General features: G+C 45.2%; 1 protein-coding gene across 17 annotated transcripts in view; it reads right to left on the reverse strand.

Moving 5' to 3' along the window:
* Nucleotides 1-9,837: 9,837 nt before the first annotated feature.
* The window catches only part of DMD (dystrophin), a 990,047-nt gene continuing 984,987 nt past the window's right edge, over nucleotides 9,838-14,897 (reverse strand). For 12 of the 17 annotated variants that reach the window (XM_066176982.1, XM_066176984.1, XM_066176989.1 and 9 more), the window contains one exon: nucleotides 9,838-12,299. In XM_066176982.1, the coding sequence (XP_066033079.1) occupies nucleotides 12,202-12,299 (98 nt within the window). In that variant the 3' untranslated portion in view covers nucleotides 9,838-12,201. The remainder of the gene's footprint in view (nucleotides 12,300-14,897) is intronic. The other 5 variants (XM_066176986.1, XM_066176980.1, XM_066176993.1 and 2 more) reach the window with 1 other exon arrangement.

Consider the following 14,897-nt stretch of genomic DNA (forward strand, 5'->3'; position numbering starts at 1 on the left):
GCTCAGTCAGGGACTCACACTTCAGACTGGTACAGCATCCTACCTATATATCATATTAAATATTAACTGGGGGGGGGGGGGGGGTGGAGAGCAGAAATACTTTATGGCTATTTAGTTAGCTCCTACAGTTTTAGAGCTTCTTTCCTTCCCTCTCTCTCTCTCTCTTCCTCCTTCTGCCCCCCCCCCCCCCCCCTCCCTTTTTCTCTTTCTTTCCTTTAGATTACAGGAGAAATGTCAAGCTCCAAGTAATTTGCTCCTTGTGTTGCTATTTGCTGCCTTTACTGAAGTGCAGCAGAAAACCTGGGGTCTTGCCGCATGTAAGAACAACTGAAGTGAAACCCATGACACTGTCAAGTGCTTAAAATTAAAATGCTGGTTTGTGCTTACAGAAATGATGTGCACCAGAGCTTAGCAGAGGGCTGTAGAGTTCAGGGAAGGTTGGGGAAATCGCCTGTTAATGGATGACTGCCTTGGAAAACATCAGTTGCCTTGTGCTCCTGCCTCAGCCAGGAAAGCTCCATGTGAGCCTTTCATAAATTAAAGTATTTTTGCCTTAAAGAGGCCTCTGCTGCAAGAACACTGCTGAACAAGGTGCCCCACAGCCCGTGCCACCTTGACATTATCTGCTGAAACATCTGGAGCCATGTGTAAACCAAAATACCTCAACCAATGAGTTGCCCTCTTGCCACTTTGCATGCCCTGTGCGTCCTCCTCATCCCCCACTTCCACCATCAGGAAGAATGGATTTAGATTCCTCTGTGCAAATGCCTGATCTGGCTCCAGGGATTCCCAATTTCTCATCCTTCTCAAGAAGTGGTCCCAGCCCTTCTGTGCTGTCTCCCTGAGGTGTGCCTGATAATTTGGAGACTCCTCTGCAGGGGGCTTCCCAAAGTTAAATACGTGCTGGCACAGAGGCACACCCCTCCAGCACCCACTGGAACACAATGGTATTCACCTATATTCTCTTTCCTATACTTATATTCACACTTCGTGGGAGGGCAGAGACTGCAGTGAGTAAATATCCTGGTGCTGAGGAAACAGCCCAGCCTGGGGGAAATGTGGGGTGGCTTTTCTTTGAGACTGCTGTCTCCCTTGAGCTTCTGCAAATTGTGATTTGATATAACCCCTTCCTCAAAGCTGTCATAAGGGCTGTAACTGCATCAATATTTCCAATAGCATCATGCACGTGTTCCTCCTAAGTAGGTTATCCTTCACGCTGCGCAGCTCCCAACCTGCTTGCTGCAATTTATCAGTAGGGAAGGATATTTTGGGAATGATCCCGTGTCTCCTCTCCATGACACACGATAACGTGCTGCACATAATGGATCCAACCCGCAGGATTTCTCAGTTTCTTATGCGGTAATGACACCACAAAATGCATGCAGCTCTGTCTCTCTAGATCTTACAGCTTTTTTAGTGACCATCCAGTTCACAGCACTGAGCTCTGCCCTCGGTGTTGGTTATGCCCAGACACCCATTAAAGTGCTTGGCAGAGCCACGTGGAATCACAAATGGGAGCTGCAGGGCACCAGGACAGACGTACAGACACCACTGCTCTGCTCTGCACTGGAGCCTGTGTCTTCCTGTGTGCTCTGGGGCCATTGTTTGTGACCTGGCACAGGCACAGCTTGGTCACCGTGGCACTTCATGCCTCACAGAAGAAATTTGATGGAGCTGAGCTGATTCGGTATTGCACAACACTTGTTGTGACAGCAGCAAGAAAGCCAGTGTGGGGTCACGGGTGTGGGTGATGCTGCTGCTGCCAGCTCAGGGCCACTGTTCCCACAGCTCCAGAGTGAAGGCAGAGGAGGCAACACGGAGGGGGAAAGAAAAAGGGAAAGGTGTAAGACCAGGAGCACTAACTTCAATAGCTTTCCTTTTACAGGTGAGACTATGAGGTGCCTAGATTTTGGAAACACCAAATTTAGGTGGCATCATTGACTTAGGTTAAAACTACTGCCCCAGAAGGAAGGTTTCTCAAGTGCCAGAAGCCTCACAATGCACAGAGGCTAAAGGTCCCCCCATCATTCCACACAGACTATACTTTAAAGTTATAGGGAAGGGCAGAAGTCACCTAGGCACATGGAAAATCTTGACTCTGGAATGTGGCATGGGAAAGATGAGGGAAGTGAGGGCCTTTCCACCAGGCCTCCTCTGGTCCACAGGGTCTTTTGGGGTGACTGACTTCTGTGCTGCTCTTTTCTTAAATAACTCAAATCAGTGGGCAGAGCGTGAGGAAGAAGAAGGTGGCTCTGACCAGCCCTGACGCCACCAAAATTCTGATGCATACATTCCCGAGGGGTGGAGCACATGCATGGCCCTCACTGGGAGTGGCAGCTGCAGCCAGGTCACAGTGGTGACTCCCAGGCAGAAAAGAAGCTGTAGGAAAGGGAACTATAGGCAAGATCCCAACCAGCAATGCTATCAGCTGGCCTGGGCAGCCAGGAAGCTGTGGGGCAGTGTCTTTGTTAATGAAACACTGCCTCAATAGGCATCCCAATGCTCTGCTCCTTCTGTGGCATGCTGGAAGGCTGTGCCACACTCAGCTGGCTCTCCTTGGCAGTTTAGTGCTTTGTGACTGAAGGCAAAAGGAAAAAGGTCGGATAATTTGTATAAAATGGATGGAAGTCAGCAAAGTTATTCTGCAGGTGCTAGGCAAGGATCAAAGTTCTGGGATCATACACAGGGCTTAGCTGGAGAAAGAGTCTGTGCACAGGAGCTGAGAAAATGTTGCCTTTTCCATGGAAATGGAATCCTTCCGTTGGGGTTGGGGGGAATGGGTGGGAAGGCCACCTGAGCTCAACAGTCAACAGTCTGGAAAATACAATACCCAGTAGTGCATGCAATAATGGAACAGCTGCCTTAACAATAACTGATGTGAGCTACTTCATGGCTGTGATTTCTTTTCTCATACAAAAGCAAAAAAAATGCCCTTTTATGGCAGGAGAAATCAGATGCGTCTTTTGCAGCCCACTGCTAAAGGAGTTTTCCTCTAAACTAGGAAACCATCACGATTACTTTTTCACAGGTAATTACTCACTGCAGTTAATTTGGAGCCATATTCAAAGTGAAATGGAGATATCCTGTGTTGCCCTTTCCCCCTCAGTCTGCCTTGGCATTATTATCATTCCCTGCTCCGGTGCCCGTAGCAACAGCCACTGCCATCCCCAGCACCCTGAGGACGTGAGAGCTGCTGATGCCTGACATTTATCCACCTGGGATTGTCACCACGGGCTTTGCCTGCTGGGGATCACACCTCCCTAAGCCCCTCAGTGCTGAGGGCTGGGTGTGGGTAAGCAGCAAAATGCGTTTAGTGCCCGTTTTCCTCAGTAACATACTTCAGGTTTGGCTGCTAGATCTGCAGTAGCTGCTCTGCGAGGTGCAGGTATCCACAAGCACTGTGGGTAATGACTTCGTGTGTTTATATTTTTAAAAATAAAAATAAAATGGGCCACTTGAGCGAATTGCCTTCACAGGACATGAGCCGTGCAGTCTGCAGCCCCCTTTGGAGGCAGAGTCCTTTGGCGGTCACGGTTCACAGGGACGGTTGTGCAGCCTCGTTGGTCATGGGGCCCAACACAAATTCCACAAGCAAGCAAGGTGACAGCCCCGTCTGTGACAACGTGAGAGCAATGCCCAGGTCCTAGAGAGCGCCCAGTGTCCCTTAGCCCCAGGCACGCTGCTACAGTACAGCTGCTGACAAGCGAAAGGGATGGGCTTCTCCTTTGAAGATCCTGAATAAACAAGGCTGTTTACTCAGGAGCACAGGCAGGAATAGCGAAGGGGTCCAGGGATGCAGGATAGAGGCTCAGGGATGCAACAGCCTCAAATAAAATCCAGGGATGAGAGCGAGGAGGGGGCCAAGGGCACAGGGTTATAAACGAGACAGCTAGGGTGGGTCTGAGGTTCAGGGTCCAATAGGGACAGGAAAAAAAAGTGGTGCAAAGGGTTAAATATAAACTAAGGGGACTAATGGAGTTATGGGGGTGTAACACTGCGGCAAATTTAACCCAATGGGGTACAAGAGAAGGGAGAACATTCTAGGAAGATTGCATATATGGTGAACGGGGCTGAACAGGGTAATATAAATTTAAAAAACCAATAGAACAACAAAACCTAAGAAATATTAACATGTGTCTGCAAAGGTCCAAGGGAGGAAAGTTTTCCTCACCATGATCTAAAAGGTTATCTTTCCCCACTTGCCTCTGTTGTTCCAGGATTGAGGCATGGCTACCCGAGGGATAAACCCCTGGGCCTCCACACCCGTCTTAAAAAAAACCCAACCAAAACAAAAAAAAAAACCACCCCAAACTCCTCAAAGACACAAAACAAGGAAAAAACCACGTATACAATCAAAAGAGAACCAGCATACCTTCCTACAGAGACTGTAATCACCTGCACCAGTACGTTAAAAAAAGAAGGAATCTCTCACTGAAAGTCTTCAGTGTTAGAGACATTGAGAGTAAGATAAGACAGAAAATCAAGCCCAGGGTTATGAGGGAGGAATGGGACCCCATGCCTAGATGTTCCTACATGCATGGAGAGCCCAGCAGGAATGGGAGATGGGGGCTGGAGGGGCAGAGCCTGCTCTGTAAGTAAAGCTATGTATTAGAAGTGGCACAAAGGAAAATGTTAATGAAGCACGAAAAAATGAGACTCAGTAGGGAAATTAGTGGAGGGGAATAAAAACCTCAGCAGGAGGAAAGGCAACACGGAGTGTTAAGCAAATGAATTGCACTAGAAGGGATCCCTGGATCAGGTTTGTGGTGAGATGTTGTTCATGGGGTTTGTTAAAAACATGAGGGGAGAGGGGATAAATGAGGCTGTGGCAAGCACAGCCCTGCAGTGTTGGCCCCTGATGGGGAGCTCTGGGTGGCTTCAGTCATGGGGAATTTTGTCAGGAGCCTGTGCCAGAGTGGGGTGGGAATGGGACATCCTTGTAACCAAGGGGTGGAGGCTGGTGGGAGGTGGGCTTGGTGCTGTGTGCTAAGGGGAGGTCTGGGACACCATTCCATTCTGCTGCCCATGAGGACAGGGTGGGATGGGGATGGAAGTGAGGTTGGGCACAGGGACAGGCAGCCTGGGTGAGAGAGGGAAGTGCCTGATGGTGATGGTACAGCCAGGGCTGCCCTCAGCTGTCCAGCACTGCAGGGGACTGCAGGCAGCCAGGCCAGGACATCAGAAGCAAAAAATGGGTGATTGCAAAGTAAAAATCAACATATTTTTGTCGGGAGACATAGAGTATCCAAAGGATTTGGGAACTTTTTAAAGAATACTTATATACTGAAAAAAGTGTGAGGGGAGTAGAGACTCCCATGTTCATAGCCTCTGATAAAACCTACAGTACTGTAGCTTTGCAGTATGAAAATAGGAAACTCTGGGGCATCATGTGAGTACCTGCAGCTATAAGACCTAGAGATGCAAATTGTCTTTTCCCTTCATGTACTGTTTTGACTTACACTTTTTCTTAATGTAGAAGAGGAAGCTGAGAAAAACAGGTAGAAAAAAACACGTGCATGGTAAGTCATTGAAAGGTGTTTGCCTGCCTGCAAGGTCTTGCTGAAGAAAGGCTTTGAGCTTATCAGTGAGGTTAAAAAAAAGAGGAGGGGGGAGAAAGAAAAGATGAAAGAAGCTAAGTTATAGGCTTGATGCCTTTTATTATCTTCTGCCAAGGCTGGAAGGCCATGCCAGCTCTGCCAGGTGTTTCAGAAGAATAACAAAAGCAGACGTTAGATTGAGCCAATGTGCTTACAGCCACTTCTTTAGGAATCAAAATTCCTGACGGAACTTTAGCAACTGCTTCATAAAATACTACTCTGCTGCTGCAAAACACAGGCTGTTATAATTTAACATAAAGCTGAATTAATGCACATTGTCAAGCTTTATCTATTTTGACACAACTGCTTCTGGTTCATTTTTTTTTAATTGAATGTTTCACAGGCTCAGCAGAGCAAAGGGCTTGTGTGAGCACGTCTGGGGATGTGTGTGTGCCTTCATGAATGTACTCACACACACAAGGAAGTCTTGTGTTTCGTGCTCCTCTCTGTCTGTGTGCATGCTGCTATGTATTCTTGTATCTAGCATTTATTCTAGCATACCTGATACTTTCTAATTTCTAATCACATATTTGTGGTTGGTAGGAAAAACCCCAGTAGTTTCATGTCTTATCATCTGCAGCTGGTTACAGCCTTTATCTAAACATTCACTGTGGGGTGCAGCAGGGAATTATATTGGCAGCTGCCATTAATCTTCTGTGCAAAAAGAAGCATCTCCTACATCAGTGTTAGAATAAACCCATTTGTCTGGTGAATGAGGCACAACTAAAAATTACCCTGATGCAGAAGCAAAAATCCTCTCATGATGATACTTTTGATCATGTACCAACCCACCCGAGGCCATCAGGAAGGGCAAAATAAACAGCAAGGAGTTTGGACAGTTTTAATTGAACAGTCTTATTTTGGGACATGTTACCTGGTCTGAAATAGCTCTAGCCTCACACTGTGTTGCAACACCACCAGTGTATAAAAACACCCTTGTGTAAATCTCCCTGTGTATGCGATACCTGAGTTTTGTTCCTCCAAACACTTTGGGGTTCCACTCTGCCTCTCTTTTCCCCTGAATGTCCCCTGAATGACATGGTGTGGTCCAGGTGTGGTCCTTGACTGCCGTGGTCCCAGCTGGACCTCGCTGCCTCACAGCTCAGCCTCTCAGCTGTTTGCTGGCTGCCCCCAGGTCTGAAGAGAAGGAGCTTTTGCCTTGCTGAGGTGAGAGCAGGGTTCGGGGGTGAGCAGCGACGTGGGTCTCTCCCTTACACCCAGCAGAGGGGTGGCAGTGGCTGCAGCACCTGGGAGATGTGGAGGTGCTGGCAGCTGCTTCAGGGCACATAGGCATGATGAAGTGAGAAGATCATGTGTGCAAGGGACCAAGGAGTCTTCTACAGCTTCATGGAGATCTAACTGATGGATTTACTAAACTTGTCCTTAACTACATAATAATGTGTTCTTAAAGACTCTCATTTTATTTAGTATTGTTGTTAATAGTCTGAAAGAGATTATAGCTCCAAAATGGCACTGTGTATTGGTTTGGGTCATCAGGTAGAGCATGTGTGAAGGAAACAAATAAAGGAATGCTGAGTGAATTAACAGAATTTCTTGGTTTCCTGTATTGGAAATAGAAGTATATAATTATCTCTTTTTTTCCTAATACTTGCTGCAAATTCAGACACACAGATAGGTTGGTGTGAGGATGCTGTTATTCCTAGAGATCATTTTTTTGAGAAAAGCCTCTTTCATTCAGCAAGGAAGACAATAAAATGCTGTACTATTGTTTTTACTTTCCCTGTATCTGTGCATGTGTACACAGAGCAGCAGGAGAGTGAGTGAGAGAAAGAGAAAAGCCTTACAAGCAGTGGGTTGCCTTTGTCAGCAAATAGGGACAACTTTCTTGGACACAGCTTTTTACAAGCATGTTCCAGCTATTATATAAATGGCATATCCATTATAATGCTCAGATAATAACAACAAAACGAGGACTTTGCATCTGGTAAACAATTGCCAAGCTGACTAACATGAGCCTTGGGTTGGCAAGCAGTTGGGGGTTTAGGCAATAGGCTGAAAGAGCATCTTGTATTTGTGGAGTCCCACAGTTCACTTCTATAGCTCCAAGATTTCTTTAATTCTCATCCCTCCCTTAACCACAGGCGATTTTATACCAAGTTTTTGGCACTGTGAGCTACTACTTGTTTGCTGCAGTCATATTCCTCAGCTGGTGAGCAGCATTATCAGCTTATGGGGTTCATGTATGGAAATGTTACACCTTGCTTGGTCTCAGCAGGCCCATTTTTCTTGCACAGATTTATGGCACTTTCTAGCAAGTTGATATGCTTGCTCAGAGCCGAAACAAATTCCTGGTGAGCCCGAGTCAAGAAGAGGAAGATTTATTGGTTTTCAGCCTGACTGCACACACGTGCCCCAAGGCAGCCAAAACGGGTCACAGGCAGGGACATGCCCACTGGGCTGCGGCTGGGCCCTGGTGGGGTCCTGCTGCTCCTGCACCTTTGCAGGGGGGGATCCTGTCCATGCAGGGTGTCAGAACTTCAGCCCCATGCTGCACAAAGCTGGTAGTTGTCCTTCACTGCAGGGCACCCAGGTGCAGAAGTGACTGTATGGAGCTTCACAGGAACTTGGAAGCTGCCCCTGGGCAAGGATTGCAGGCAGCTATTGCTGGTTGCATGTGGGTGTGTTTGGAAGCATTTGTGCTTCGTACAGCACTGCAGGCACTGTGCGGGCTGCGTGTACCCAGCCCAGCAAGGCTGGGGATGCTCTGCTGCAGGCACCACCACGGAGTGAACCACACACACTGGCAGCTGCAGACCTTTCATGCATCCTGCACACCATTGCTTTCCCTCTTTTTTCCCCATCCTAGCTGAAAAGACACGGGTGTTTCTTCCACTCAGCTTAGCTGTCCCCCTCCCTGGTTTCTCCTGCCCCATCTGTGCAGCAGAGCAGAGCTGCCCTCACAGCCCCATGGGGCTGGCAGGGTGTGCTGGGCTCCCAAAGGGCAGCAGCAAGCCCAGGGCTGGGCTGGGCAGCACTCCCTGGCTGAGCAGTGGCCATCAGGGGCTGTGCAGCAGGTGACCAGCATGGACTGCCCTGAGCTGTGTCTGATACGTGGGGAACAGAGGAGACGTGTGGCCTTGTTGAGAAGGGAACTTCCAACCTCCCCAGTGTTGCTGACGTGGCCACCAGGGCCTCAGGATTTCTATCTTTCTATGTATGTATGTATGTATGTATGTATGTATGTATGTATGTATGTATGTATCTATCCATCCATCCATCCATCCATCCATCCATCCATCTGTTGAAAAGGTAGAGCAAATACTGTGAAGTTGAGGAGTAAATGGCAGTGTGTCATCAAGGCAGACAAAATCAAACAGAACTAATTTTCACCTCTGCTCAGAGAGCAAAGGAAACACACTGACCAGTCCTTAAAATAAGGAGGGTATTTTGCTGAACATATGTAAGGAAAACATTCCTAAGGAACACCAGGTTTTATTAGGAGTTGTAAATCATGGGAGTTGTAAATACAGGTGTGGGGAAAGGAGAGGAGCTATCCTCCCTCTTGCTTAATTGAATTCAACATTGTCATCACAGGGGGCTGCTGTGCTTTGTGGATTGTACAGTTTTCAGGGAAGATTTCAGTGCAGCATAGCACACACTGATTGACTTATGTAGGAGTGAATCCAGAGTAACTCGAGTCTGGGAGAGTAGATGTGGGATGTATATTTATTTCCTCAAGTGAATGAAATGAAGAAATTCCCACCTTCTCCTTCACTGTACTACTGAAATCATGGCAAACATATGATGTTTTTGCCTTTGAATTTTATTATTTTCCACCACATTATTTCTACCACCAAAAGGTAGCTCAAAGGCAGCACTGTGACACAGCTGAGTGGAGTCTGGGTATCAAAGCCTACACATTTCCTAGATCAGGGAGATGTGTGATCAGCCTCTCTGATGGGAACACACACTTTCCAAAGCCCCAGAGAGGGTTCTCCTACCATTATGCCTGGTGGCAACGAGACTATCAAGTGTTGGACTGAATCAATCTGGCCTGAAGGTCCTGTCAGGGAAGAGGCAGTAAGCGTGGGGATGGCAAACCCCCAAAAGCTTGGTGAGCACAGGAGGTTCACAACTTCAGCAGGGGAGAAAACCCCAAAGCAGGGAGAGCTGAGTACTGGGGTGATGCCAGCAGGGGGTTTGGCCAGTGCAGTATGGCAAGGACTGCTGGGGACATGTGCTGGGTGAGTGCTGGACCTCCACAAAAACCTCCTGCACCTTTTATATAACATAATTGCGTGCTTTATTGATATACACAGTAAAGCAGTATATAATACAATAGTAAGGCATATATTTGGTGAAATTTGGTATGTTGTGAAAAAATGCAGTAAAACAGAAGTTTATAAAAATAATTAGTAAATGTTACAGTGTTGGTGTTAAAACACAATATATTATGATATCCAAGTAATAAACCAGTACTGAGTAACGATGAAATAACATGCCATATGGTATTTATGTATTCAACTACACTGATTATGTTTTACAGTTTAATACTTTGTCATTATAAGGAATATGAAATAATTCCCAAATTATGCTTAAAAAAGCAGCAATAAAGCTTTCAACTTTTTAAATACTTTTTGACAGACTCACTCCAAAACTAAGATCTAGAAAGTAAAACAAACAAAACAAAACCCTGATGAAAACAATCGTGCAAACTGTTTTTCCTCCATAATTTTTCTGAAGAGAAGGTTTAATGTGTAAGGGGGGAAAAAAGAAGAAACCCATCTCGTTCTCAAATTGCAATTTAAACCTTCTGATAAAAAAGGCCATGAGAAACAGTGAGGGTTCCTACTGTACTCAAGTGTTAAAAAGCTCTTTATTAGGAAAGCAGAGGTTTGGGGGGGGATTGTACTTTTTTTTGTAAATGATTAACATTGTTGTTATTACTTAAACAATGAGACCTGGTCACACAATGGACACGTGGTGATGATGTAACGTTGTCATACGTAATTGTCAGGAACACCACAAAACCAAAGTGAGGTAGAAATAGCATGACTAGCCATGTTCAATGTTAACTAGCATTCAAAATAAAATCTTTCCCAAGTTTAATTACACTTCATACAAGAAGAGGTAACAGATTTTTTTACTCTTGCAATATAAAGTCAGATGGTTGTGTTTCTATGTATTTAATGGTAAAATTAAAAGCTGGTTAAGAAAATGAAGTGGTAAAGCTTTTGCTGACAGCACCTCATACCCAAACCTCTCTCTCACAGAGCTGCAGTCAAGTTGGCTAATCTGTTTCTGTATCAGCTCCTCTCTCACATTATCGTTAATTGTGCAAGGGTTACTTGTACAGAAAAATGGGGAAGGAGAAAGGACCAGGGCCTTTGTTTTGGTGATAAATATTCATGGAGCAGTGTGACTACCTTCACCTGATCACCATTCCAGGCTAGAACAGCAGTAACTCTTCCACAGCCTTTCCCAAAGGTGGCTTGCAGCACCTCAGCTCCTTGGGACCGGCTGCTGCAGCAGGATGAGACACCGACAGTGGAAAGCTCAAGGAGCTCTGTGCTCATTCCCAGCCCTGGGGGCTGCACAGAGCTCTGTGGGCACTCTACTTGTGCTTGGGGTCAGGAGCCCACCCCACAGGGGCTGGGAGGAGCATCTCCCTTCTCTCCTCTCCTCTGCAGCAAAGGTGAAAACGCGGGAGAGCTGTCCCCAGCCCTGCTGAGCCATCGAGCCCCAGGGTTCAAACCAGTAAGGCAAAGTCTACGTTCCTTTACTGAAAGTATCCAGGAATTTAGTCAGCAGAGGAAACACTGGCACACAGGATGGTCATTAACTTCTTTCCTTCTTTCTTCTGAGTTTTTTCTTTTTTAATTGTATTTTTTTTTTGCAGGCTCTGTCATGTAATGTGCTCTTTTATTTAATTATTGCAAACTAGCTGTGTAATTGCTAGTTGCTGTCCAAAACCAGGACAGTAAGTCATGTAATTCTTAATTTTATTGGAAAGATAAAATATAACTACCTTCATTGGAAGTTCAGGTTTTTTTGGTTATTTTTTCTAAGCCAGCCCTAGTCAGACAAAATCAATGAGAAATGTAAGGTGGCCATTCTGGTGTCACTGCAGGAAATACCTTTTTTTTTTTTTTTTTCTTTTTGATAGGCAAGGAAAAGAACACAGGACATGAATCTCTCTGACGCTGTTACAGAGCTGAAATGAAACTAAACAAATGCACTGCCTCAGTATATTTTTTTTGTGTTTTTTTTTTAAGGGGGTTTCTATAAACAATTATTTTTATAAAGCACACTTTAGTTTACAATCTTTCATTATAACTGTTATAAATTTTTTTTAAACAACCCGAAATGCGTTCCATATAAAGAAATGGCAAGTTATTTAACTATCAAGATTTTACATGTAGTTCTCTTATAATTTTTGTACAATTGCATAGACGTGTAAAACCTGCCATTGTTAACAAAACAGTAACAGACTTAGGAAACTACTGAAATCTACAGTATAGTACCACTACCCTTCACAAAAATATAGATTTGTTTTCTTGTAAACTCTTACAGTCTAATCCTCTTTGTAGTATGAATATTATAAAAATCATGCGGAACGCCTGAAGTTGTAAAACACATCTTGCTATTCTAACACCTTGTCGTCGGTCATCACGGTCACTAAGGTTTCCATCGCTCTTCCCAAGTCGTCTGCCATGTGGAAAAGGCTCCCTACATTGTGGCCTGAAAAAGAGAAGTCAAAGAGGAAATGAATGAGGAGGATGTGGCAGCCTGTGGATAGGAAAACTTCACAGATCCGTCATTCTATGTGTGCCGCTCGCCGCCATCCCCAGAGGAGACTTCCAAAGGTCTTCTGGATGAGTCCAACAGGTTGTCATTTGCAAAAGCTGCCAGGTTTGTACAACACTTAAACAGCCATACTGGCTTGAATGGCTATGGGAAACCACACTGCAAATAAACCATCACCCCCCACAGTGATGAAGCTTCATCATTATCAACGTTCACCAAAAGCAACAATTAAGTCCACTGACACCACAGAAGGGTTTCTGACTGACGCTGCAAGTGTTTGAGCATCCAATGTTTTACCAAGGAGAAAAAGAGAAACAAACAGATCACCAGTAATTAACTAAATCATTAAAGCCAAGAGGTCTCAGCAGGACACCTGCAAAGATAGATATAATGGTGACCAAACTGAGCTGCTCAGTTCATCCAGTAATTTTTAAAATATTCTTTTCTTTTTGGACAGCAGTCCAGCACAAAGAAAGATGCCACAATTATCAGCTAACTACTGTGTAGGGGTTCACTTGTGCATTTCCCCTCACCCATAACCACTCTGAAGTCCTAAGATGGTATAACCACAACCTCCTACACACAAGTGATGAATAAATACACAGTACACTTCTGGAGATGAAACCTGAAACATCCCACACTCATGCCACCAGTGCAGCAAATGGTGATGGGTGGTAAGAAATGATTTCATCACAATTTGAGACCAAATAAACTCAAGGATGGGGAGACTGAATTGCCAAAAATTGCCATTTTTGCCCCTGGCAGGCCTTGTCTGGTCTCCAACTGCTGTTCAAGAAAGTGTCTCTCTCTTGCAAGTCCTGTGTGAGATTTTTCAGACCTCTGTGATTGTCTCAGATACCCTCTGGCACCTCAAATGACAGAGACATCATGGTTGAAATAGCTGAACCTCATTTGGAGTCTCCCTCCTGAAAAAATATGACTGAAGAGAGAACATGACTGAGATCTAGGCACCCTACAAGATAAGCATCCAAACCAAGGACTGAGTGTTCAAGATTTCTTGCAAGGACAAGGAGGAATGAGTAGGCAGAAGGTCTTCAAGCAAGCAGAAGGAAATTATACTCCACACAGCACTTAATTGTATTACTGAACTAATCGCCACAGGCTGATGTTGAAGCCAAACACATAAATGAGTTAAAAGAGGAGTTGGAAAATAATTGCTGAAGAAAGATTTATTTAGATGCAAAGAAGTGCACATGACCTCCAACTCAAGAAGTCTCCATGGTGCAGAGTGCCAACTGAACATTTATAAGAAGTGAAGTATTACTCAATAAAATTGTATGTCACCCTGGCCTGAGGGGGTTTGATTTACTCTCTAGGAGCACTTGTGACAGAATATTTGTCTGGAAAAACACAGGAAGTGCAATGCCACTTGCCCACAGCTCTGGTTCTCAGAAATGCTTTGCAGTAGTCTGGATGCTGAGTCCTCAGCAAGGTCCTTGAGAAGGAGCACCCAAATGAGGGAAGGACAGGACCAGGGCGTCCAGGATGCACCTTGCATATGGTCTCTACCTGTAACATGCTGAAGCCTGACTGATCATTGCACACTTACATGGTGCCTTCTCCTCCTGACACAACTGCTACAGGAATGAACCCTCCCTGTGGGGAAAATCAGACTCATCATCCTCTTCCCAATGCTTGTATATTGTGGCAGTCATGCACTGCTGACATTTCCGCAATAAATAAGAGCCTGGGGTGATCTTAGGTCAGCAGCTTTTATGGAATAGAAGAAAAATACCTTAGAACTTTTCAGAGAACCACAGAATTGTGTGTGTTGGAAGGGATCTTAGGAACCATCTAGTTCTAACTCCCTGCCATGGGCAGCAATGCCACTCACTCGACCTGACTGCTCAGGACCCCATCCAACCTGGCCTCAAACACTTTCGGGGGTGGGGCATCCACAACTCTGAGCAACCTGTGCCAGTGTCTCACTACCCTCCGTTAAGAATTGCTTTCAAGCATCTGGTCTAAACCTGCTCTTTTTCAGTTTAAAACCACTGCCCCTTGTCTTATCATTGCCCACATGAAGGTCACTCCCTCCCTTTTGTAAGCCCCCTTAAGGTACTGGAAGGTCTCCCTGAAGTCTCCTCCAGGCTGAACAACCTCAGGAGCTTTTTTCTTCTGGGGAACTAGAACACTCTGCATTCAAATACTAGTTTTTTAAAAGTTGTTAAGAGTTTTTTTTTTTTTTTTTTTTTTTTTTTTAATTAGCATTAATGCTACAAAACTAGGCTGAACCTAAACAAGAACTATTCAAGAAGCTGCCCATTGGACAGTGAGCTGTGCTGTGACACAGCTTGCCAGTTAGCAATACAAAAAAATACTTGGTTCTGGTATCTGGTGACACTCTGCTAACTGCACTAATGCGCAAAGAAACAGATGCCTCAATCAGCAATTTCATCCATACATGATAAATGTATAGCCATCCTATTCATCTGAAGTAAAACCTTGTAATTTCCTCATCAGCATGACAACTAACTGCATATGAAAGATTCCTGCCAAGTTTTGGTCAAA

This window comes from Chamaea fasciata, unplaced genomic scaffold (assembly GCF_029207755.1).
Source record: "Chamaea fasciata isolate MVZ Bird 193981 ecotype frontalis unplaced genomic scaffold, bChaFas1.0.hap1 SCAF_2, whole genome shotgun sequence".
NCBI classification, from domain to species: Eukaryota; Metazoa; Chordata; class Aves; order Passeriformes; family Sylviidae; genus Chamaea; species Chamaea fasciata.